The 27,104-nt window shown below is 36.9% G+C and overlaps 1 protein-coding gene across 6 annotated transcripts in view; it reads left to right on the top strand.

The window, feature by feature from the left end:
- The window catches only part of HS2ST1 (heparan sulfate 2-O-sulfotransferase 1), a 189,237-nt gene that overhangs the window by 6,781 nt on the left and 155,352 nt on the right, over window positions 1–27,104 (top strand). The window contains exon 1 of one of the 6 annotated variants that reach the window (XM_061411385.1): window positions 1–27,104. This exon is cut by the window's left edge and continues 2,035 nt beyond it. The exons of the other annotated variants lie outside the window; for them this stretch is intronic. Coding sequence (XP_061267369.1) covers window positions 27,086–27,104 — 19 coding nt within the window. The 5' untranslated portion in view covers window positions 1–27,085. 6 annotated transcript variants of the gene reach the window in all.

The following is a 27,104-nucleotide window of genomic DNA, read 5'->3' as shown; positions in this document are numbered from 1 at the left end:
GTACCCCCCTACACCCCCCCAATAATTTTATCTGACCTTTATTTCAGTTGATAGCAGCTCTATCCCTCCATTTGCTAGTTAACTTGACTTTTCTTTTCTCACACTCTACATCTAATCTTTCAGAAATATCTTGTTAGCTTTACCTTCAAAATATTTCTAGAATATGACTACTACTAAGCACTTCCACTCTTATCACCCTAATTCAGGATACTATAGTCTCTTCCCTAGATCACTGCCATGTCTTAACTAGTCTGTTTGATTCTGCACTTGGCCTCCCTACAGACTATTCTTAATATAACAGCTTGGTGAGCCTTTTGAAATGTAAAAAAATCATGTCACTCCTCTGCATAAAGCTCTTTAGAAGCTTCCTGAGTTAGAGTAATGATAGCTGTTTTTATAACAAAGTCCACAATTTTATTGGCTAAACATAGTAAATGACTCTTTTTTCCCCATCATGTTTTAGGTGATCATTTTGGTGGATGGTTTTCCTCTTCATGAGTTATTCAAGGTCTTGGGTACTTTCTGTTATTAGTTATACCATCCCCTCTGGTTTGGAGTTCTCTGATGTCAGCCTGGGGAAGAGGCAAGAGAAAGGTGAGGCGGTGCCCCTTTCTCAACTTTTTTGACCTCTTTTACCCTCAATCTGTTGATGAGTTTTGTTGTTGTTTTAGTTGCTGAGTCTTGTCCGACTCTGTTATGACCCCATGGACTGGCCCACTAGGCTCCTCAGTCCATGGGATTTCCCAGGCAAGAATACTGGAGTGGGTTGCCATTTCCTTCTCCAAGGGATCTTTGCAAAGCAGGGATGGAACCTGTATCTCCTGCATTTGCAGGCGGATTCTTTACCACAGAGCCACCAGGGAAGCCATGGATGAGGACTAGTTACAATCTCTATGCAAGGGTGATGGGGGGAGTGGAAAATGGGTTTTTTTAGCTGGCAGTCACTTTAACATTTGTGGCTGTGTACTATGAAAGATGGGGGCATACATTTGAATCTTTTGAATCCTTTCAGATATTTTGTGACTCAGAATATAAACTGTCTTGATTAATGTTCTTTGTGAACATGAGAAATGTATATCCCGTTGTTACAGGGTGGAGTACACTATAACTATCAGGTCAAGTTGTTCCAGTCTTCTGTATCTTCTGTATCCTTGATTTTCTTTCTGCCTACTCCTTTCATCAGTTATATAGGGAGGGATTTTGAAGTCTCTGGTGGTGACTGTGGGTTTATTTCTCCTTAGAGTTCTGTTACTTTTCACTTCATGTGTTTTGAACTACTGTGATTAGTTGCATGAATGTTAGGACTGTCATATCTTCTTGATTAATTAACCCCTTCTTCATTTATGAGATGATGCTCTTTATCCTTAGTGATATTCTTTGCTCTGAAACCTACTTGGTCTGTTATTAATTTAGTCACTTCAGTTTTGATTAGTTTTAGCATAGTGTATCCTTCCCATTCTTTTAGTATAATATTAATCTGTTTGTGTCATTTTGTGCCCTTCATGGATCCCTCCTTGTGATGAAGAGGCTTGCGTAACTCAGTGAGGCTATGAGCCATGCCAGGCAGGGCCACCCAAGATGGATGGCTCATGGTAGAGTGTTGTGACTAAATGTGATCTAGTGGAGGAGGGAATAACAAACCACCCCAGTATACTTGCCATGAGAACCTCTGCATGAACTATATAAAAGGCCAAAAAGATATGACACCAAAAGATGAATCCCCCATGTCTGAACTTGTCCAGTATACTACTGGGGAAGAGTGAAGGAGAATTACCAAAAGCCCCAGAATGAATGAAGCGGCTGGGCCAAAGCAGATACGACACTCAGTTGTGGATGTGTCTGGTGATGAAAGTAAAATCCTATGCTGCAACGAACAGTATTGTATGGGAACCTGGAATGTTAGGTCCATGACTCAAGGAAAATTGGACATGATCAAACAGGAGATGATAAGAGTAAACATCAGCATCCTAGGACTCAGCAAACTAAAATGGATAGGAATGGTTGAATTTAATTCAGATGACCATTGTATCTACTACTGTGGGCAAGAATCCCATAAATGAGATGGAGTAGCTCTCATAAGCAACAAGAGTCCAAAATAAACAGTACTTGGTTCAACCTCAAAAATAACAGAATGATCTTAGTTTATTTCCAAGGCAAGCCATTCAATATCACAGTAATCCAAGGCTATACCCATACCACTGATGCTGGAGAAGCTGAAGTTGATCAATTTTGTGAAGACCTAGAAGACCTCCTAGAACTAACACCTAAAAAAGATGTTCTGTTTATCTTTGGGAACTGGAATGCTCAAGTACGAAGTCAAGATATACCTGGAGTAACAGGCCTTGTCCTTGGAGAACAAAATGAAGCAGGGCAAAGGTTAACTGAATTCTGCCAAGAGAACACACTAGTCATAGCAAATACCCTTTTCATACAACACAAGAGATGACTTTACACATGGACATCACCAAATGATCAATACCGAAATAAAATTGGTCATGTTCTTTGTAGCCTAAGATGGAGAAGTTGTATACTAGTCAGCAAAAACAAAACCTGGAGCTGACTGTAGCTCAGCTCATCAGCTTCTCATGGCAAAATTCAAGCTTAAACTAAAGAAAATCAGGAAAAACACTAGGCCAGCCAGGTATGACTTATATCAAATTCCATTTGAATTTGTAGTAGCAGTAATGAATAGATTCAAGGGACTAGATCTGATTAACAACGTGCCTGAAGAACTATAGACAGAGGTCCATAATATTGTGTTCAGTTCAGTCGCTCAGTCGTGTCCGACTCTTTGCGACCCCATGAATCGTAGCACGCCAGGCCTCCCTGTCCATCACCAACTCTCGGAGTTCACTCAGACTCACATCCATCGAGTTGATGATGCCATCCAGCCATCTCATCCTCTGTCGTCCCCTTTTCCTCCTGCCCCCAATCCCTCCCAGCATCAGAGTCTTTTCCAATGAGTCAACTCTTCGCATGAGGTGGCCAAAGTACATAATATTGTGAAGCAGGTGGCTAACAAAACCATCTCAAAGAAAAAGAAAAGCACGAAGGCAAAGTGGTTATCTGAGGAGGCTTTACAAGTAGCTGAAGAATGAAGAGAAGTGAAAAGCAGGGGAGAGAGGGAAAGGCACATCCAATTAAACGCAGAGTTCCAAAAAAAAGCTGGAAGAGACAAGAAGGCCTTCTTCAATGAACAATGCTTAGTAATAAAAGAAAACAACAAAAGGGGAGAGACTAGAGATCTCTTCAGGAAAATAGAAAACCTCAGGGGAGCATTCTGCCCAAAGATGGGCACGATAAAGGATCAAAATGGTAGAGACCTAGTAGCTGCTGAAGAAATCAAGAAGAGATGGAAAGAATACACAAACTATGTAAAAAAAGATCTTAATGATCCGAATTATTATGATGGTATGGTTAGTTACCCAAAGCCAGACATTGTAGAGTGCAAACTCAAGTGGGCCTTAAGAAACACTGCTATTAATAAAGCTAGTGCATGTGATGAAATTCCTGCAGAACAATTCAGATCCCTAAAGGATAATGCCATCAAGGTTTTGCATTCCTTATGTCAGCAAATCTGGAAGGCCCAGCAGTGGCCACAGGACTTGAAAATGTCGATCCTCATCCCAGTCCCCAAAAAAGGTAGTACCAAAGAATGTGCTAACCATCGGATAGTTGCACTCATCTCCCATGCTAGTAAGGTCATGCTTAAAATCTTGCATGCTAGGTTTCAGCATTATGTGAACTGAGAACTTCCAGATGTCCAAGCTGGGTTTAGGAAAGGAAGAGGAACTACAGATCAAATTGCCAACATTCACTGGATTATAGAGAAAATGGAAATTTCAGAAAAATACCTGTCTTTATTTTGACTGTGCTAAAGCCTTTGACTATGTGGATCATGACAAACTGTGGAAAGCTCTTAGATGGAAATACAAGACCATTTTACCTGTCTCCTTAGAAACCTCTGTGTGGGTAAAGAAGCAACAGTTAGAAACCATTATGGAACAACTGATTGGTTCAAGATTGAGAAAGGAGTATGACAAGGCTATCTGCTGTCACCCTGTTTGTTTAACCTATACGCTGGGCACATCATGAGAAATGCTGGGCTGAAAGAGTTACAAGCTGGAATCAAAATAGGTGGGAGAAAAACCAACAACTTCAGATAATGCAGATGATACCACTCTTAATAACAGAAAGAGAAGAAGAACTAAAGAACCTCTTGATGAGAGTGAAAGAGGAGAGTGAAAGAGCTGGTTTAAGACTAAATATTAAAAAAAAACTAAGATCATGCATCTGGCGCCTTGGTTCTTAGTCATTCAGCTGTGTCCAACTCTTTGTGGCTCCATGGACTGTAGCCCGCCAGGCGCCTCTGTCCATGGGGATTCTCCAGGCAAGAAGACTGGAGTGGGTTGCCATGCCCTCCTCCAGGTAATCTTCCTAACCCAGGGATTGAACCCAGCTCTCCCTCATTGTAGGCAGATTCTTTACTGATTGAGCCACCAGGGAAGCCCACTGGCCCCATTACTACATGGCAAATAGAAGGGAAAAGGGTGGAAGTAGTGATAGAAAGGTGGAAGATTTCCTCTTCTTGGGCTCCAAAATGATTGTGGATGGTGACTGCTGGCATGAAATCAGAAGATGATTGCTTCTTGTCAGGAAAGTGATGACAAACCTAGACAGTATGTTGAAAAGTGGAGACATTACTCTGCTGATTAAGGTCCATGTAGTCAAGGCTATGGTCTTCCTGGTGGTCACGTATGGTTGTGAGAACTGGACCATAAAGGCAGAATGCCAAAAAATTGATGCCTTCGAACTGTGGTGCTGGAGAAGACTCCTGAAAGTCCCTTGGAGAGCAAGGAGTTCAAACCAGTTAATCTTAAGGGAGATCAACCCTGAATATTCACTGGGAGGACTGATGCTGAAGTTCCAGTATTCTGTCTGAGGCTCCAGTATTTTGGTCATCTGATGTGATGAGATGACTCATTGGAAAAGTCCCTGATGCTGGTAAAGATTGAGGGCAGGAGGAGAAGAGGGCGTCAGAGGATGAGATAGCGGGATGGCATCACTGATGCAGTGAACATGAACTTGGGCAAACTCCAGAAGATGGTGAGGGACAGGGAGACCTGGCATGTTGCAGTCCATGGGGTTGCAAAGGTTGGACATGACTGGGCAACTGAACAACAACAAAGCATGATATGTTGTTGTTATTTTTGTTTTAAGCAATCAGTTATCTTTTAAAAAGATTAAAACTTTTTTTTACAGAACTTATTCATACATGCATCATTCCTAATGCTTTCCATTCCTTTGTGGAGGTGCAGATTTCCATCTGGTACTCTTCCTTCATCCTCAAGGATGTCTTTTGAAATTACTTGTAATGAAAGTCTACTTGGTGATGAACTCTTTTTGCTTTTGTATGTCTAAAAGGTATGTATTTACCTTAATGTTTATAAGAAATTTTTGTTAGGTATAGAATTGTAGGTTGACATTTTTTTTCTTTCAGTACTTTAAAGCTGTTGCTCCATTGCCTTTTGGCCTGCATTGTGTGTGATGAGAAGTCTGTCATTGTTCTTATCTTTGTTCAGCTGTTCATATGTTTTCCTTTGCCTGTAAGATTTTCACTCAGTTTTAAGTAATGATGGTAAGCCTTGCTGTAGTTTCTTGATTTTTCTCTTGTGCTTTGGGTTTGTTGAGCTTATTGGACTTGTGTGTTTATAATTTTCATTAAATTTGGAAAAATTTGGTCATTACTATTAAATACTTCATATAATTTTTTATGTACTTCTTTTCCTTCAAAAATTCAAGTCACATATATATATTGTCTACATTTAGTTGTCATAACAGTTTGATGACATTTTATTTATTTTTCCCAGTCTTTCTGCTTTTTGGTATTTTTTAATTACTTTGTCTTCAATCCACCAATCCTTTCTTTTGTGTGTGTAATTCTGCTTTTAGTTCCATTCAGTGTATTTTTCATTTCAGTTATTTTTTCCATTTCTAGAAGTTCATTTTGGATCTTTAAAAACAACAGCAACAAAGAACTTCTGTTTGTCTCCTTAACATGCGTTTACTTTATTTTGTTGAACAAATGACATATTGTTATAATGACTCTTTTGATGTTCTTGTTTACTGATTCTATCATCTGTGTCTTTTCTCAATATTTTTCTGTTGGTTTGCTTTTTTCTTCATTGTGGACCATATTTTCCTTCTTTTTTATATGCTTGGTATTTAGGTGTTGGATATTTTCACATTCTTAAACATATTCGTAAGCCTTGATTTGGGACACATTCAAGTTTCTTAGAAACAGTATGATCTTTCTCAGGTTGCTTTTATGTTTGTTAGATGGGATCAGAATATATGATTAACTCTGCCCTACCACTGAGGCAGTAACCTTGCAGTTCCTTTCAGAGTACTCCACCCAGTACCCTGTGTATTTTATTTCCCCACCCTGGCTAGTGGGAATGCTGGTTGAGTGAACCCCAGAAAATTTTCCACCTGTGTATTTTGGGTGGCCTCAGTTAGTTTCTTCATGCATATGCACTGATTGGTACTTGGCTGAAAATTCTCTTCTTGCAGCTTTGTCTTCTTTAGTATTCTGCCCAGCATAAGCCAGCTGCCTTGGCCTCCCTGGACTCCCAATCCTGGCCCCTTAACTCAGGGAGACTTTTGGGCTCTGAGATCCCCTTCTGTGTACTCTAGCCTGGAAACTCTCTTTGGAGAGTCATATGACTCACTTCATTTTCTTTCTGTCTTGCAGTGACCCCCATCCTATACAGATTTCCTGTCTAGTGTCCAGTGTCTGAAAGCCTTTTGTTATATATTTTATGTATTTCAGTTGTTTCAGGTGGGAGGATAAATCCCTTGTTACTCCATCTTGGCTGGAAATGGAAGCCAGGTGGCCTAGTTATCTCTGATTGTGTGTCCCTAGGTTGACTTAGGGGAAAGTAATAAAGTTGGATAAATTGAATTATATTTGACAACTAAAACTAATATTATAAATTTAAGGGTGAAATAATGTTTTGTTTTTTCTCTATTTGCTCATAATTTCTAGCATGGTATTGCACACAGGCCCTTAGTAAATTGTTTGTTCCAAGTTAGAGGCAAGTCTTATTCACAATAGCTGGATCTCCTCACGTCCCCATTGAAGTTTCAAGTGGATGTCAGTTAATTCTTTTGTTTGTTACCAATTTTACTGTAACTTCAAGAAACCAGTTCTTACTGCATCCCTTTAGATACAGCTGAGTCCAATGGAGGCTCTTTCAAACTGGGCAGTGAAGTCTCTGACTCTGGAAGAGCTTTCTATTTTTCCTGTCAGTGTGCTTCTGGAACTAATTGGTCACATCCTTGCTGGGGTGGGTGGATGAGTCCTCTTCATAGGCTTCTTTTTTGTATTCCTGTTGTAATACCCCGATTGCAAGCAAAACAGTAGAGAAGGAAATTCTAAGGGATGTTGATACCAGTAGTAACTGTAATCATTGTGTGTGCTCAGTTGCTCAGTCATTTCTCTTTGTGACCCCAGGAACTATAGCGCCGCCAGGCTCCACTGTCCATGGGATTACCCAGGCAAGAATATTGAAGTGGGTTGCCATTCCGTCTCCAGGGGACCTTCCTGACCCAGGGATCAAGCCCGCATCTCCTGCACTGGCAGGATTCTTTACCACTAGCGCCACTTAGGAAGCCTGGTCATTATGTTGCATCAACAGAAAATGGACCTAGTTTACCTTAAGATGAACAGTATTATTATAGTTACCAGATTTTCAACTTTGCATGAAATAATTCTTGCTAAAGGTAGTTAGGTTGTACTGAATCCCTATGGGTACTATAAAATATCAGGGACAACCATTTTTTTTTAAATTGGAGAATAATTGCTTCATTATTATGTTAGTTTCCCCTGTACAACAGTGTGAACCAGTTGTAAGTATACATAAATCCCTTCCCTCTTGGGCCTCTCTTCCACCCCTCCATCCCCAATCCCACTCATCATCACAGAGCGCCAAGCTGAGCTCCCTGTACTATACAACAGCTTCCCACTAGCTGTCTGTTTTATCTGGTAGTATATATGTGTCAGTGCTATTCTTTCAATCCCTCCCATGCTCTCCTTCCCCTGCTGTGAGGAACAACCACTTTTAATTGAAATTGTTGGATTCTCCTTTTGGGAGATAGTGATTTGAAAAGGTACTTATGTAGCAATTTAAAACTGTATTTAGAGGAAAAGAAATGCCTGTTTTTCTAAATTCCAGTAGAATTTAGAAGTCATCCATTGTCACCTTATCACATAGCACCTTATATGTTTCCATTATTTATTTAAGTTTGTAACATAGCTGAAAATAAGTGATTTGTACAGTTAAGCACACAAACGAATTTAGAGACTCATCATATGTTGTCTAAGTTGGAAAATACCTTAAAATTTTGCTCAGTATGGTTACGGAATGAAGCAAAGGGGCTATGCAGGTGCAGACTAGCTCTTGGCATATTTATTTCTAATTATATATTATGCTTGAGTTGATTAATGAATGTAATTTAGGGCTGTTATTGGTTCATTGATAACATCCTCCTGTTATATATTCTCTCTATGCTTTGAAGCAAAAGAGTATAGGAAATGAACTGATCAATGTAGTTCTTTTTCCTGGTAAATAAGTCAAAAGGTTAGTATCTGAGTCTCCATACTTTAAACAATGACTCTTGTATTAAGTTTTCTGTTGCTATTGTACTTTCAAAATAATACCTTGTTACAGTATACTTGTATTTTAGTTAATGGTAACTTTAAAAAAACAAAGTCTTAAAAAAAAAAAAAGCTAGTTGCACAGCATGAACATTGTAACTAAAATCATAATGCAAAAAATTCTTCAGTAAAGAGTTGTGGGACTTCACTGATGGTCCAGTGGTTAAGACTTCGCCTTCCAATGCAGCGGGTATGAGTTCAATCCCTTGTTGGGGAGCTAAGATTCCACATTTTGGGGGGCCAAAAATCTAAAACATAAAAAACAGAAGCAGTATTATAACAAATTCAATAAAGACTTTAAAAATGGTCCACATCAAAACAACAAAAACCAAACCAGAGTTGTAAATTCTCACTATTGCTGTTCTTTTTTTTTTTTTCCTAAAGAGCTTGGTGATTAATTAGGACTATTTATGGTTCTTTAGATTTCTAAGATGTGTAATATAAAGGGACAATACCTTAAAAATTTAGTGATAAATATATTTTGAGTATTTAGAGGAATATTGGAGGTTTGAGTAAATTAAGTTGTTGGAGTTAAATAAAATGAATAAAATCTTCCTTCAACCTTGTATTTGTTAGTAATTTTAGCTTTGCCTATGTCTTACTGAAACTAGTTCCGCAATCAGTTTTGACACAATGGTTCTTAAATATGACTGAGAAATTCGTGATTATTTTGTATTTGAATGTTAGAAAGCTGCTTCCAGTTGCCAGCATTTTTTTATTTCATCATATACACCCATCTCTGTAATAAAGTGTTGCGTGTTCCCAGTGTGTTATACATCTGGCGGGAAACCAACTCAGTTCAATTGTTTCCTCCATAGAAGAGCTGATTAGAAAGACTGATTTAAGGTATGTTTTTGTAGACAACTTCTTCATTTTGTTGAAGAGGAAAGAATAAAACCCATTCATTTTTGTCCTCTAGAACATAAATATCTTCTTTTCATGTTTTGAAGGTTAAAACAGAAAAAAAGCAAACTTGTGATGCTATTTTAGTGTCTCAAAATAGGTTTCCCAGCTAGGAAAATTAGGGGTATGTATGACTTTTGCTTCTGAACCGGGGAGTTGTTAGTGATGATAGTTTCCGTTTGGCTTGGGGTGAACTTGTCCAGGAACCTGTCTGATCCATGAGATGTCATTATGTGCCTTTTTTTCTTTTGCCCTTGGTTGGAACTCTGTGACTAATTAACCCTGTGAGAAGTTATAATCTAGTCTTGCACATGACCACTTCCCTTTGGTTTTTTTTAACTTGTTTAGAATCTTTCCCTGCTTTGCCCTTGAACCAGTGTTTCTTACATGGTTCTCTACCTTTCCCTACCAATGGCAAGTCATCATGATCTCTAAACTTACTGTATCAGACTGTGTACTGAGCATACTTTAAGTGTTTTATAAATATAGAACTTATTTAATGTGAAGGATGCTTATTTCTACTGTCCTCAGAGTTACTGGGAAGAACAGTTAAGCCTCAAATGGTATAAAGAATATAAAAAGGTTTGTAAACTGTAAAAACTACAATTTAAGTTGTTATTAATAGTGATAATAATACATTTGCTTGCTCTTTGATGTTGTCTTCTGGTTGAATGTAGTTTGGACTTTACATTTCTTCCTGCCATGGGCTTATCTCAAAGGATCACACTTGTCTAACGGTTCAGATAAATGATGATGTTACATGAGTTATAGATTTGACATTCAGTTTAGCTGTTCGTTTCTTTTCTCTCTTAGGATGAAGTAAAAATCACTATCAGTTCATATCATTATTTTCTCTTAAAGGTATAAATCTGTTTACTTTCATATAAATTATAGAAAAGCCCTGGCCTTCTAACATGACCAGACTTCCTTCCCTCTTTCCTACTGATCCTTGCCAACTTTGCTGTTTAAAGGTACGATTGTGAGAGGAATTTCAGTGTGTGTGTGTGTACGCACATATATGTATAAAATTACCCCTTAGATTCTAAGTACTTTTCTTTTTGAAAAACATTAATGATGATCAAACTAGTGAAGGAAAAAAAATGTATTTCTCCACTATGGAATAAGTTTTCTGTGGTAGTTCCTTTATTGTCAGTTTTCCCACAGTGATTCATTGTCATCTTCTCAAATAGAGGGAAAACACTTGTTTTGTATCCTTAATTTTAATTTAGGAACTTCAATTTTTTCTTTTTTCTTTTCACTCAGATGTAGAATAGAATAGAAAAGGTTGTACTTTTATACTAATTGCTGGGATTATGAGAATCCCAAAGAACAGAATTCTTGGCTCCTACACAGCTTCAAAGGTTTTTTTTTTTTTTCTTAACTCAGGTCAACATTATTTGCCACTCTGCGATCAGAAAATTTGGTAGGCCTTTGTGATAGAGGCTGTGAGAAACAAACTCTAGTGCAATCACCTCTTTGATCATATATTATTGCTTTTTCTTTTTTTCTTGCATTAGCATGCTATTCTTAAGTATTGGTTAACATTGCTGAAGGTTTGATATAAAATTGTGATATACAAGTTCATGAATAAGCAGTGATTTTTGATTTGCATATTATAGTAGCTTTTATGTTTATGAAGCATAAAGACTTTTAATTTTCCTAATTGGCAGTGAAAATATTTTGACCAAGATGCTGCATTTGTTAGGGGCTCTGTTTACTTACGTTTTAGCTGTACCTTTAAGACTTAGTTTATTTTTTCGTGAGTTTGCCAATCCCGAATTGAGGATGATAGAATTGAAGAACTCCATAAACCTTTTGCATTTCACCTAACCTTCCCCTATCCTCATATGGAGTTACTCTCTTTTAAAAATGTTCTTTGAGAAGAGAGGTAATTCTAAATAAGAATACTAAGTCTTACTTAAATAGTGTTGAATATAGTTAAATATATGCAGTTGATTTTCTAAATTTCAGTTATATTATACACTTTTTCCACATTTATTATTCATTTATCTTGTCCTAAAAAATTATTGAGGAAATTTCCAGATGTACATGTAATACAGAATGAGGGAAGAAGGCAGAATGAAGTAGGAGAGGTATTTGTGTAAATATTAACTGCCATTTTAGGTTTCTTAGCCCATTTTCTTTTGGACAGTTTGGGAAAATTAGGAGTCTAGTCATGAGAACTGAGACCAGGATATTGTAGCAGAAATTATTTGTAATAATGCTGTTCTTACTGGGAAGCTCCAACTATGATTTAAGTTTGTTTCCAATGTAAAATCCATCAAGGTAGAACTTTACATATTGATTATTAATTACATTTTGACAGAATTTGAAACAATGTAATAATTTGAAGAAAAGTTTATTTATGATATATAAGTAATCTTTTTCTTTGATGGTTTTTAATTTAAGAAGATCTGATAAAGTCATTTATGGCTGATTAATGTAGCCTGCCTAAATAAGAAAAATGTGGATTGAGTTGACGTTTCTGAACTATAGCATTCATGTGTGATTTAAAGTAAGTGCTGTTAGATTAATATTAAAGTCTAATGTGAAATTGCCAAAGCTTAAATTAAAGATAGTTTTGAAGAGAGCTGATATCTTTTTTTCCCCCCAAACATTCTTCTGGTTGTCCATGGTATAGTACATAAAATTAAACCCATTTATTTTATACTCAAAGCAATCGATCCTTCATGTTCTCCCTAGATGCTTTGTTAAAAAAAATGTAATAAGACTATTTTCATAATTTTCCCTAGATAGTAGTTGGCTTTTTAATTTGGTTCGTAGTATTTTTATGTATGCAATACATTTTGTTTTGAGATAGTCAAAATCATTTATCTTTTGGGTTTTTTGCCTTTAGTTATATGTCTTAAATGAAAATGACACGTGTGTGAGCGGAAATCTAAAAACCATTGTTAATTTTCAGTTTGTTCAGATTTTTTCTTGTTGTGAGAATGGTGGTAATGATTTATAAGCACCTACATGTCAGACCAGAAACCCTTAGTAATTTATAAATTGGGATGTAATTTTATTCATGTATTTGTTGGCTTTTATTTTTCAGTCCATTCTTTTTGGATTTTAAGTTTGTAAGGGTGTAAGGAATATGGTATGCTTCTGGGCCATCATTACACTGCTTTATGTAATAATTTTTGTGTTAGGGTTATACTACTTTCAGTTGGGAGAAGGCAATGGCACCCCACTCCAGTACCCTTGCCTGGAAAATCCCATAGACGGAGGAGCCTGGTGGGCTGCAGTCCATGGGGTCGCTGAGGGTCGGACACAACTGAGCGACTTCACTTTCACTTTTCACTTTCATGCATTGGAGAAGGAAATGGCAACCCACTCCAATGATCTTGCCTGGAGAATCCCAGGGATAGGGGAGCCCGGTGGGCTGCCGTCTATGGGGTCGCACAGAGTCAAACACGACTGGAGCGACTTAGCAGCAGCAGCAGCAGCACTTTCAGTTCTTATCAGCCTTTTAGTCTTTAGGGTTAATCCTTCCTTCATGGTTCTTTACTTTATATGTCTATTTATTATTCCAGTTGAACCTCTGAATCATTTTATTAAGTAAAAGAAAAAAGCATCAGTATTATAAGCAGAACTGCTTAAGATTAATAATATGATTAGAATGATAGAGTTATCATTCTAATGTTCTAGTTCCCCATCTGGAAAGTTATTTCTCTTTGTTTAGTCAGGTCTTCTTTTACATTTTGGAAGTTTCTACATTTTTTTAGCATGTTATTTCTGGGAAAGTGGTTAATTTTTTAACCATGGTTGCAGTCTTTAACAGTTTTCTTAACTCTGTGTCATTCTTATATTTGTCCTTGTCAGGTTGCCTTTCGTGTTAGCTTGTGCCTATATATCCCTTTCAAATCTGAGCTGATCAGTTGGTTTTAGTAGCTGTATTGTTTTCTTTGGGTACTTATGTCTTCTGCTTTAGCATTCACTGATACCTTCTCTTCTGTCTTTCTCTATTTCAGATACTTCATTAGATAGAAGCTGTGAATACCACACTTGTGCTTCTAGATCTTAACGTGTTAAATCCTTTAAGAATGCATTTTGTTTTTGTCATTAACCTCTTCTACATGTATACTCAAACAGCAGTCATTCTCTGACATATACCTAGGTCACTTGTTAAATGATTTTAGCTTTGTATTCCTTATACTGAGCTGTTGCCATAGTATTACTACTCTGAAATCTTCTGGAAGGAAAGGTAAGATTATATGTTGATTTCTTCTAGTCAAATGAAAGGTACATTGGTGGAACAGTGTGTCTAAAGTGTATTCTGTCTTATTTTTAAAGATAAACTGTATGTAGAGACATCTTTTATTCAGAAGTTCCGCACTAAGTTAATGAGAAACTGGGTGCGCTTATTTACTTGTAAACAGCTTGAAAATTTGAAATTAAAGTGTATATAGACTCGTATGGAAATGGGATATCTTCTAGATTTGATTAATGCACTGTTGCTTAATTTTTTAATGAGAATCTTTTTTCTTAATAGTTAAAATATCAATCACTTTCAATTAAGTTGCTGTGAATAATTCTTCTTGTCCATTTCTCTTCAGTTTTTCATTCTCTTCCCTATTGAGTTCTTTATACTTGCTTTTCTTTCAGCAGGGTTTTTTTTTTTTTTTTTGAAAGCGAGGACTCCCTGCATAGCTTTTGTGGTACCCCAGTTATGAAAAACAGTGGGATAAATGTTCACATGTTATAACTTCCCTTTTTTTGGCTGAGGTGGGGTGGATTAGTAAGACAAAACAGAACAACGGAACAATGAATGTTGGCAAGTTTTCAGACTTTTTTTTTTTGGTCTCAGTCTCCTTGGCTCGGTTAAGTAACTGCTTATGAGTTAAGTTTTTCAGTCTTAGAAATAAGGAGTTGAGAATAATGTGTGGGTAACTGATTAGTTTCCATCTCACAAAGATGTTGGATAGCTTGATTCTTAGGCAGTCTAGGAAATGTCAGAACAGTATAAATGTGGTCTGCCATACAACAAAGTAGATGATACTTTGGTAGAAGATACTTCTTTTAAAGAAGAAACTGCATTTGAATTTCTATATGGTTTTTTCCTTCTAATACTAGTTAGTACCTGAATATACGTAAAGCTTAAGTGTTGGTTTTTTAAAAATATATATGTATAAAATTGTGAAGTGTTTATGCAAGTAGATTCAATTGAAATTTCTTGCCGTATAAAATGTGTAGGAGGGCTTCTTGAGGTTTGCTTTCAGATATGATGTTTTCTCATTGATAGGGATGGATTTTCATCATTATCGCTTGGACTTTTATTTTCGTTAAGCACAGGCGTGAAGTATAAGCCTTAGGAAAAATAGATGTTTCATCTCTCACTTATTTCAGGGTATAGACTAGTTGCAAGTGTGTGCAATCATCAGTTGTATAGAAAGGTGTTTTCACCTTGTATCTGATGGATTTGCATGTTTGTTTTTGTGATGGAAGCTTCACTTGAGCTCAAGTACAGCAGGATCAGATGCACAAAAGTTCCTGTCTGTTGTACCACAAAAAAAGCAGACTGCTTAAATTTTTTTGCTCCATGTCATGTGTGTTTTGTGATTTAGTGGGGTACCAAAGTGTTTTGTGATTTTGTGATTTAGTGGGGTACCAAAATCAGGTTTATAATGTTAGAATCTTAGAGTTGTGGTTCTCAACCTTAATTACTTGTGGGAATTACCTTGGAAAGTTAAAAAATGCTGATACCTGGGTCCCACCCTTCCAAGTTTCATTGATTGGTTTGGGGTGTGGCCTGGGCCTCAGTTCCCTCAGTGATGTCATTCTCTTGTGCAGGTGAGGTTGATAAGGTTGAAAGATTCTATTCTAGGGACTCATTCTGAACCTACTCAGTTCAAATGTATAATAGCTTTTTGTCATTTTTTTAAGCTCCTCAGAAGTCTTGTCATAGTTATAACACTAATATGAATATTTTAAATTATGATTTTGAGTTTACCACGGTCACCTTAAAATTGGCATTGTTACTGCCTAAATTTTGAACGTTGGTTACCAGATTTGACCAAAAGACCAAAAGGCTTAACAGTTAACTTTAATAGTTAATTGTTATTTCCTTCAAAATACAAGAAATAACAAGATATGCTGAGAAATAACTGTTTTCTTGGTCAGCCCCACAACTTACATAATTCAGGGAGATGAATAAAATCCCAGTTAGTCCATTTCTTGCTGGCAGTATTTTTTCACAGGATTTTGTAAATACACCATGTGTATTCTAGTCGTTTTTCCCTGAGTCTCAAAATTTGACAGACATTTTTGAAGTTATGTGTGCGAACATTACTAAAAAAGATTCATCATTCTAATAATTACTGCTTACTAAAGGTACGTGTTAAAAAACTTTAGGTAACTTCTCATATTATTTTCAGATTCAGTAGTCTATAGTAGAAAGTCCAATTAGATTTAAAGTTATATTTAATGTTCTATTCAGAGTAGTTGATGTCACTTGGGTAAAGGTTGTTGGCAGTCTTATTTCAGCATATTTGGCTATGAGAAAATTAAACTGAAATTCTCATATGATTTTGGAAAATGATGACTATTAAAAACACATCAAAAGTTAGAAAAGCTGCTCCCAGGATAATCAAAAGTTTGTGGCCTAAACATCTGTAATCTGCTGTAGAACTGGAAAGAAAATGATATTAAAGATAATTTTAGAAGCATCTCCAAAGACAGTTACTGATACAGGTAATTCTTGGCAAAATTATGTCATAATTTGTATTTGAATGCCTGTTTTCTGGAATCTTTCCTACTCTGCACTCCCAAGATTTACCTTCCTAGGAAATTTATAATATTCCCAAACTATGTCTTCTTTCCCTTTGACCAAAATTGCTTATAGCTGTAAAGTTTTCTGCGGGGGGTTGGTGGGGTGAAGCAGTGCATGGGGGAGGTAGAACAGGTGAGTTGAGAGACAAAGTGATTTTTATAATTTCCCTCCCAACCATATACTTAATTTATAGCCTGTGTACATACCACTTGGATTTATTAAAACAGTAATATATTTTTACATTCATAATAAAGCTTTAGAGATAGGTCAGAGCCTCTGGTACTTTTCACTGAACTTATTTCCCTCTGTTCTTCTGCACAGATACCCACTGTGTGGGGTTTATCTTTTCCAGAAATATTTTCATAAACCAAATATTTTCATAAATCTCAAGTAATAAAAGAGATGAAATTTACGAGAGAAATGTTTATGGGCAGACACTTGATACCCCACTGGAGGTTATTAATTAGTGATGAAACCAATTCTGCATATAAACTTTTTTCATCTTTTTGTATATGAACATTTCAGTACTGATTGTTTAAAGACTTTCCTGTTAAAAAATTGTAAAAGCTTGAGAACCTAAACTTTAAGGAGACACACAGGATTAATTCTACTTTGTTAAAATCTACTAATGTGTGTCAAAATGTGATTATGGCTTGTTGACAAGGAACTTGGATGAACAGAATCCAGTGTTTATGAGACTAGCTTGTTGGCAGGCACAATTAACGGTGCCCACACCACTGAAACCAGCCAAGTCTTTTATCTTTAGTAAATTCTCTGTCAAATAAGAGATCAGTCCCTTTAAATTTTAGATAATGAATAGAATTCATTTAGACTTTAATTTAAAGTGCACAGTTAAAATAGGTTATTGTTGATTGGATTATCTTGGTTCTATATGCTATTCTGTTTGGTTCACATGAAAAGGACTGAAGTAATGCTAAAGAGGGTGGAACAAGGATTGAACATCTTTTTAGAGGTCAAAATATGAGTAAATTATTTTAGAAATAATGGAAATATTTTGTATTTATAGGAGAATCAAGTGCTTTTGTGAGGGCTATATTTCTGGGCACTAATTTAGGTATTTATTTGTGGGAAATGGAGAAGGATCTGTGTATGGGCTGAAGACAGAGATTTCCTACTTCAAGCTGGGGCAGTGATTAGCTTCCACCCTCTCCACACCCCTCCCATTCATCTCAGAAGAATGAGCTTTTCTCCATTGATAAGGTAAGATTAGTGTCATACTCTGTTTAAAATAGCAGCAAAATAACCTTTCTCTTATTCCACTCTTCCTGCCCTCCCAATTGGTTTCCCTTCTAAACTCTACTTTGACTTGAAAACTGGGAATCATCCTTGACTTTTTCCCTTTATATATAGTCAGTCATCAGACTTTGTGGCTTCTACTTCTTTGTCTTTTCTAGTCTTATATTTTAGCCTTACATTTTATAATAAGCAAGAGATGTTTGAGGTTTCTTCCAGCTTTAAAATACTATGGTGACCCTTAATATCTAAAATTAACTGTTGAAGTATAGTATTAAAACCTTTTTGAAGAAATATTAATAATGACTTTGAATAAAAACTACAGATTTTAGATCAGATTCCTCTTAAAAGTATCCTAAAATTTCAGAATAAAAACATTTAGGAATATGTGCTTAGTGTGAGTCTTAGTGTTAAAATTACATATGAAACATTGAATATTTATTAGTAGAGCTTAAATGTTTAATACTGAGCTTTACATCTAACTTTTTCTGAAGAAAAAACTAAGCTCTTACTGAATAAGAAGAGTAAATTTAGTGTCTTAATCAATCAGCATCCAGGTAGGTGGGACTAGACTTTTCAGCCACTGATGCTGAGATAACCTGGTATGTTCAGTTCAGTTCAGTTCAGTTGCTCAGTTGTGTCCTACTTTTTGCGACCCATGAACCGCAGTGCTCCAGGCCTCCCTGTCCAACACCAACTCCCGAAATTTACCCAAACCCATGTCCATTGAGTCCGTGATGCCGTCCAACCATCTCATCCTCTGTCGTCCCCTTCTCCTCCTGCCTTCGGTCTTTGCCAGCATCAGGGTCTTTTCAAATGAGTCACTTCTTCACGTTAGGTGGCCAAAGTATTGGAGTTTCACCATCAACATCAGTCCCTCCAATGAACACCTAGGACTGATCTCCTTTAGGATGGACTGGTTGGATCTCTTTGCAGTTCAAGGCACTCTCAAGAGTCTTCTCCAACACCACAGTTCAAAAGCATCAATTCTTCTGCGCTCAGCTTTCTTTATAGTCCAACTCTCACATCCATACATGACTACTGGAAAAACCATAGCCTTGACTAGACGAATCTTTGTTGACAAAGTAATGTCTCTGCTTTTTAATATGCTGTCTAGGTTGGTCATAACTTTGCTTCCAAGGAGTAAGTGTCTTTTAATTTCACGGCTGCAATCACCATCTGCAGTGATTTTGGAGCCCCAGAAAATAAAGTCAGCCACTATTTCCCCATCTATTTCCCATGAAGTGATGGGACCCGATGCCATGATCTTAGTTTTCCGAATGTTGAGCTTGAGACCAACTTTTTCACTCTCCTCTTTCACTTTCATCAAGAGGCTTTTTAGTTCTTCTTCACTTTCTGCCATAAGGGTGGTATCATCTGCATATCTTAGGTCATTGATATTTCTCCTGGCAGTCTTGATTCCAGCTTGTACTTCCTTCAGCCCAGCGTTTCTCATGATGTACTCTGCGTGTAAGTTAAAAAAGCAGGGTGACAATATACAGCCTTGACGTACTCCTTTTCCTATTTGGAACCAGTCTGTTGTTCCATGTCCAGTTCTAACTGTTGCTTCCTGAGCACCATATAGGTGGTCTGGTGTTCCCATCTCCTTCAGAATTTTCCACAATTTATTGTGATTCACACAGTCAAAGGCTTTGGCATAGTCAACAAAGCAGAAATAGATGTTTCTCTGGAACTGTCTTGCTTTTTCGATGATCCAGCGGATGTTGGCAATTTGATCTCTGGTTCCTCTGCCTTTTCTAAAACCAGCTTGAACATCTGGAAGTTCACGGTTCACGTATCGCTGAAGCCTGGCTAGGAGAATATTGAGCATTACTTTACCTAGCGTGTGAAATGAGTGCAATTGTGCGGTAGTTTGAGCATTCTTTGGCATTGCCTTTCTTTGGGATTGGAGTAAAAACTGACCTTTTCCAGTCCTGTGGCCACTGATGAGTTTTCCAAATTTGCTGACATATTGAGTGCAGCACTTTCACAGCATCATCTTTTAGGATTTGAAAGAGCTCAACTGGAATTCCATCACCTCCACTGGCTTTGTTCGTAGTGATGCTTCTTAAGGCCCACTTGACTTCACATTCCAGGATGTCTGGCTCTAGGTGAGTGTGAGTGATCACACCATCGGTGTGTACCCAGTGATAACAATTTTAATTCACAGTTTTTATTTCTGAAGACTTCTTACAAAAGATTTCAAAAGTTACTTTGAAAGATTTAATGTTTGTCATTTCTTTTGGGGGATCCTAAATGATGAAATGAGACTCTCTAGGTTGGCCTTAATGCAAATATTAGAAAATTAAGAAAAAATTTTTTATGGAAGGAGATGTCTGGGAGAGATTATAGGAAGCATAAAGAAAATTTTGAGGTTAGGTACCTTCTGAGGTTTTGACTTTTGAGGTAGGGGGTAAAGTTGAGTATATAAATCAAAACAGTGCCAGAATGACATAACTCTGACCTAGTGATTTAAAAAGTGAAACATTATTAAAAATTGATTTTTTTTTTTTAATGTGGGAAGCATACTTGCTTCAACACTTTTGTGAGCCTTTTCCTCCAACATAGCTATCAGGAACCACGCAAAATAGTATTTTTTTTTTTAAATTATCTGAATATTGATCTTTTTTTAAATTTTATTTTATTTTTAAACTTTACAATATTGTATTAGTTTTGCCAAATATCGAAATGAATCTGCCACAGGTATACCTGTGTTCCCCATCCTGAACCCTCCTCCCTCTCCTTCCCCTTACCCTCCCTCTGGGTCGTCCCAGTGCACCAGCCCCAAGCATCCAGTATCGTGCATCGAACCTGGACTGGCGACTCGTTTCATACATGATAGCAAAATCGTATTTTTAATTCCTCAAGCTTTTTTCATAAATTCATTGACTCAAATAGTCATGAAGCAACTCCTGTCTATATTCTGGACATTCTGGATATTCTGCTGTCTTTGCCCTACTTTCAATATAAGTTTAGTTTCACAATGAAGATTTTTTTCTTTTAGCCTATTTGTAATGTTTGAGTTAATTTGTAATGTTGATAGTTTCTACTTTCTACAAAGCCAGCACCTGTTTTTATAGTTGTCTAAATTTTCTTAGGGGTTAATAATTTGTTTCCCTTTGAGCCCCAGCTGCAAGCACCCAGGGGTCTGACTGACTTTCTGAAAGGAGTAGGTATTTGAAGTTCTCTTGAAAGGGAATGGGACTTGATCAATAGTTCTAAGAATGGATAAGAATTTGCCAGGGAAAATTCAGGCAGAGAGAATGACATGATCAAAGGTATGAACATAAGGCACCTAAGCATATTCAACATTTGAGATGTGATGTGGCATGTTAAAAATGTACAATTTTGTTAGGAAATAGTGGGATACAAGTGGGAAGTTAAAGGAAAAGATCATGGAATATCACAAATTGCAGGTCATTTAATAATCAGATCAGATCAGTCGCTCAGTTGTGTCTGACTCTTTTCGACCCCATGAATTGCAGCACGCCAGGCCTCCCTGTCCATCACCAACTCCCGGAGTTCACCCAGACTCACGTCCATCGAGTCAGTGATGCCATCCAGCCATCTCATCCTCTGTCATCCTCTTCTCCTCCTGTCCCCAATCCCTCCCAGCATCAGAGTCTTTTCCAATGAGTCAACTCTTCACATGAGGTGGCCAAAGTACTGGAGTTTCAGCGTTAGCATCATTCCTTCCCAAGAAATACCAGGGTTGATCTCCTTCAGAATGGACTGGTTGGATCTCCTTGCAGTCCAAGGGACTCTCAAGAGTCTTCTCCAACACCACAGTTCAAAAGCATCAATTCTTTGGCGCTCAGCCTTCTTCACAGTCCAACTCTCACATCCATACATGACCACAGGAAAAACCATAGCCTTGACTAGACGAACCTTTGTTGGCAAAGTAATGTCTCTGCTTTTGAACATGCTATCTAGGTTGGTCATAACTTTCCTTCCAAGGAGTAAGCATCTTTTAATTTCATGGCTGCAGTCACCATCTGCAGTGATTTGGGAGCCCCCAAAAATAAAGTCTGACACTGTTTCCACTGTTTCGCCATCTATTTCCCATGAAGTGGTGGGACCGGATGCCATGATCTTTGTTTTCTGATTGTTGAGCTTTAAGCCAACTTTTTCACTCTCCACTTTCACTTTCATCAAGAGGCTTTTTAGTTCCTCTTCACTTTCTGCCATAAGGGTGGTGTCATTATTGAACATTTAAATAGGTCCAAGTTTGTTAGACCCTTTATGAAATAGTCTCATTTAATTCTTACAAACAGTCCTGTGTTGGCTTTTAACTAGGTTGAAAAGGCTGAAACAGCTAATAAGTTAGATTTGAATCCACATATCTCTTAAAATATGCTGCTATGTTAGTCCTCTCTAGGTAAAGTTGCCTTACAGTCACCTGTGGATTTTATACAAGAATTTTGCTACATCTTGAACTTCTTATAGTCTAGGTGACATATTGGCCTGAGGGAAGAACCATGATTATTAAGATGCCTAGCTTCGGAAGAACTTCAAATATACACTGCTACACTGCTTCACGTATACAGTGCTACAGGAACATGAACATGAACTGATGTCCCACAAAAAGGAGACTGTTTTGGATAACAAAATACCCTCTTTGGTAGCCAAGGCTCTTAAAAAAACAAACGAAAAAAAAAAACAAAGTCTGAGACAAATGGCCAGACTGGTATGTTCAGGGATACCCTCATTTGTCTGTCCACAAATATTTGACAGTTTAGGTCTGGGCGGAAAAGGATCAGGTTTTAATAATGTGTCTAACTACCTTTCCTTGGAGAAGGAAATGGCAACCCACTCCAGTGTTCTTGCCTGGAGAATCCTAGGGACAGGGCTGCCGTCTCTAGGGTCGCACAGAGTCTGACACGACTGAAGTGACTTAGCAGCAGCAGCAGCAACTACCTCTTAGCTCCATGAATTTAGAGCTGACTTATGTGTATTTGTTTTGTTTTCTAACCCAGAGGTAGCATTGTTTGTATATTAAAGCGATGTCAAACTATTTTTATTATTGTTGTTGTAGTACGTGAATATCTTCCATTGAATCACAGCAATTTTAGTAACTGGTAGCATGTGAGTTAAAGAATTTTACAGGTGAAGGGATCTTAGTAATTGTCCAGTGGAGTCTTCTCGAACAAATAGGGCAAACGAAGCATGGAAACAAGATGATGTGACTGAAGTTAGTTATTCATTTAATGCTGTTAGAATTAGAACTACAACTATTTTTATCAAATTGTACTACCTCCAGTGTTTATAAGAGGGTGTTATGTAGACTGTCACCCTCATGATAGAAGTCTCTTACTGTTTATGAGGATGCACTCCTAAAGCGATGGTTTTACCTGGGTGAGATGTAGGTTGCTATATGTCAGACTCTTCTGGGCATCTTTCACAAAGTGCATATATTGATGCTCTTTGAAAACCACTTAGTTAGAGAGTCCATCATATCAAAAGCATCTTTAATCATTAAGCATATCTTTGTGGCTAGAAAAATGGAAAATATTACTGTATTTTGGAAGTAAGTATCTAGAAAACAGGTAGCTTAATAATCTAATGGTAGCTTTGTGGACAGATACCATAAAATTATCCTTTCCAGTGCTCACAAAAGACATTTGATTGGATTATCATATATGTTCTGAAAAACTAAGAAAAAAGTTAGACTTGTGAGACCTTTGACTTTTCCACATGATTACTTTTATGGATATACAGATTCTGAGATTTCATTGTAAACCAACAAATTAGCCTGCCAGAGTTTCATGGAAGCTGGTAAGAAGACATGAGTATCAGTGTTTTTGCACGAGTTTGCTGAGGTCCACCTGCCATAGGTGACATGAAGTCGGCTGGATGACATCTGCACATGAAGTGGGGTGCATTATTGGAGAGGAGCCCTGAACTTAGGGAGCACAAATTTTGCTTTAGAGAAAGGCACTCTAAATTCCAAGGCTATTACAAAAAAAAATGAATTTTCAGAAGTGTGACCTCTGTTCCCTTTTTTTTTGTTGTTGACTTTCTTTTTATTTGAAGAGATACTTTTATTGTTTGCATGTTACATGCCCTTGTAACTATAATAACCAGAAAGTTAACTCTGTTAGTTTTGATGAAGGGTGTTCTGGTTAATTGGATTTTCTTTTAAAATATTCACATTCCTGATTCCTTTATCTCCCCTCTCTCTTTCTATCTTGGAACAGTTTCCCTCTGTGTTGTGTTGTTTTATTTCAGCAAATACTTGTGTGCCTGTCGTGGACTAGATACTTGTATGCTAGCAGGGTATATAGAATAGAAGATTGCACGTCCTGTATTCAGAATTGTTACATGCCACCTATTTCTGTTTTTATTTAATCCTCAAACCAGTCCTGCACCAGCTGAGGGAAGGAGACTTATAGGCTAACGGTTTAGAATGGTTTTCCTGGGAGAATGAAAAACATTCAAGGAGTTTGGAGAAGACAGATAATAGGCAAAAGAGTATTTCAAGAAGAGTAGAGAGAGAGAAGGTAGAATTGTGAGTATTTCATGATACTGATACTCACCTTTTTTTTTTTTTTCAGAGTTTCAAATTCAAACCTGTTGAGGTCTTTGCAAATTGTATTCTGTTAGGGAGTGAGGTTCTGCTTTTATGGATCTCAGTGGGTTGTGCTTATCGCATATGAAACCTTTCATGCAGACTCTTGAAACCTCTTTTTTGGGAGGAGAGGATGGGAGAGGGGGAGAGATTTCACTATATATCTTATAGTGTTAGAATGCTGCAGTATTAAAGGTATCAGTATTTGGATAAGATTGCTTATGAATTTGCTGTTTAAAGGATAGTTTTCATTCCTGTATAGTTGTATATCAGTTACAGAGTTTTCAAAATAGCTTTATTCAGTCAGACCTCTATATTTGTTGACCAGAATTGTGGTTTGTTTTTCATTTGAAAGGCTTATCACTTGTTCCAGATACAATGTGGTTCATATTCTTAAGTTATCCATGACATTAGAAATTAAATAAAGTTTCCCTATGCCATTTATTTTTAATTAGGCTGGTAAAGAGCCTGTTGGACTACAGTCCATGGGTTGCAGAGAGTCGGACATGACTTAGTGACTAAGCAACAGTGAACATGTTGCTAACTTTTTTAAAACTTCTAGCTGTTAGAGGTTTTCAGTAGCTATTGGTTTCTTCCAACTAATGCTTTTAATGTAGTACTAAGATTTTTAGCATATTAAAAAGTGATTCAGTTAACAGTTTAGCTGACCCTAGTTTTTCTAAGTGTATTTTGTTAAAGAGAATTCTACTCTTATTACAGGTTAATTTCATCATAAAACCTTTCTCAGAAAGGTGTACTCTCAATTAGAGGGTCATCGTAAGGATTAAATGAAGATGTGTATAAATTACCTTATGTAATATAAAAAGTTCCCAAATGATAGATAGTTACTATTACTCTTGCCATGTTATTGTTTTTTAAAAGTTTGCATTGCATGTGTTTGGATTTAAGTGGCGAATGTGATAAAAAGTTGAGAGATTGGGCTTCCGAGATGGCACTGGTGGTAAAGAACCTGTGGAGACATGAGAGACGTGAGTTACAACCCTGGGTCAGGAAGATCCCCTGAAGGAGGGCATGGCAACCCACTCCAGTATTCTTGCCTGGAGAATCCCCATGGACAGAGGAGCCTGGTGGGCTTCAGTCCATGGGGTGGCAAAGAGTTGGACACGACTAAAGCAACTGCGCATGCATGCATACTGTTTAATACAGTACATTAGCCACATATGGAAATTTAAATTTAATGTGAAATTGTTTTTGCTCCGACTAACCACATTTCAAGTGCTTGATAGCTGCATGTGGCTAGTAGCCAATATTGATGGTGTAGAACATTTTCATTGTTGCAGAGAGTTGTATTGAACGGTGCTCTTCTAATAGTGGTTTTCAGTATTGTTTTTTTCTGCCAGTTAGTTGAACCCTTTGTTCATGAGATTTTAAACAGAATCCCATATAAAAGGTAGTAAGATGCAGAGATGCTCTTGAGGAAATTTAAGAATCACTCCACTACTTCACTTAACCTCTCCTTGGCCCTCACAACACAGGTTACATGGTTGGAAAGTGGTTATTTATTTATTTTTTAATCCAACTAATAAATATGTCAAGAATTATAGAAATAGAATAATCTGTATAAGTAGAATATGCACTAGAGAAATAATTGATTCAGATAAGATGCTGAAACCACTGGGTGAAAGATTGTTAGGATAGGATCTGGAGAGATTTTACTGGTTACCCAGCCAAATGATCAAACTTAACATTGTAGCATGATCTGATGTTATATGCATCTTGATGTGATACACCAAGAAGAATAAAACTTACTCGTGTGAAATTTCTGCCAGTTTTTTAAAAATGATAATTTAATGAAGAAAAAAAAAATCAGGGGACTCCAAGTAGGGGATCTTCTACAGAACAATTGGTAAAAATATTGGTAAATATTGGTAAAAATATTCTTGAAAAATATTGGTAACATGAAAGATTAAATAAATAGGGCAATTAAAAGAGACTAAAGAGACACTGCAGTTTAACTGTGTTGTGTGCTGAGTCCATTTTATATTGGATTGGAAGATAAAACATAAAGGACAAATTTGGACTGATTGGACAAATTTGAGAATGGATGGTAATAATAATAATAGATTTTAATATTATAATGACTGTGAAAGAAAATGCTCTTAGAGGAGTACATATTGACATATTTAGGGGTGAAATGTCATGAAATACGCAGCTAACTTGAAAATGATTCAGCAAAAAGAAAAATAGTGTGTATGTATAAAAAGAGAAAGCAAATGTGGTAGAATGTTAATAGTTGGTCAGTGTGGAATACTCAACCTTTTTGTAATGGTCAGAGTTTTTCACTACCACCCCTAACCCATGAACTAATTTTGCCCTTTTGGGGTCATATTTCCCCCACTGATACTGAATGATCTTGATGAAGGCTGTAAGGGTGCTCATCATCATATTTTCTTAAACCTTTTTTTTTTTAGGTTTGAATTTTTTTAAAATATAAAGTTGGAGTAAAAAAGGTTGCTTCTTATTTTGTCTGTTTAGCAGACAATTCCAGGAAATTCCCCTCCATTTTTTCTGCTTTGTGATAGCAATGGAATGGATTTGTGAAGTTTCAGTAGTCCTTTCAATGGAAAGTGGTATTGAACTGAACCTCAGATGAGGAGTTGAAAGTTGATTCAAGCAGTGAGTAGGAAGACAGGCATTTCAGGCAAAGAAACAATATACATAAAAGTGTTTTAGTTTATATGTTACATATATGTTTATATCTAGTTTATATGTTTTGGTGTTGTTTCATCAGAATTTATTCACAGTAGATTATTCAGATTTGTTCTTCCCTTTTAGGGCAAATTGCAGTGCATGTAAGAAGTATTTGTACGTCAGTTCTCTTAATAGCACTTTCCAGTGACTTCAGATGCTTGGAGTCTCAACAG

This window comes from Bos javanicus, chromosome 3 (assembly GCF_032452875.1).
Source record: "Bos javanicus breed banteng chromosome 3, ARS-OSU_banteng_1.0, whole genome shotgun sequence".
Lineage (NCBI taxonomy): Eukaryota > Metazoa > Chordata > Mammalia > Artiodactyla > Bovidae > Bos > Bos javanicus.
Note: the sequence above shows the minus strand (reverse complement) of the source record. Positions and strands in the feature narration are given on the sequence as shown.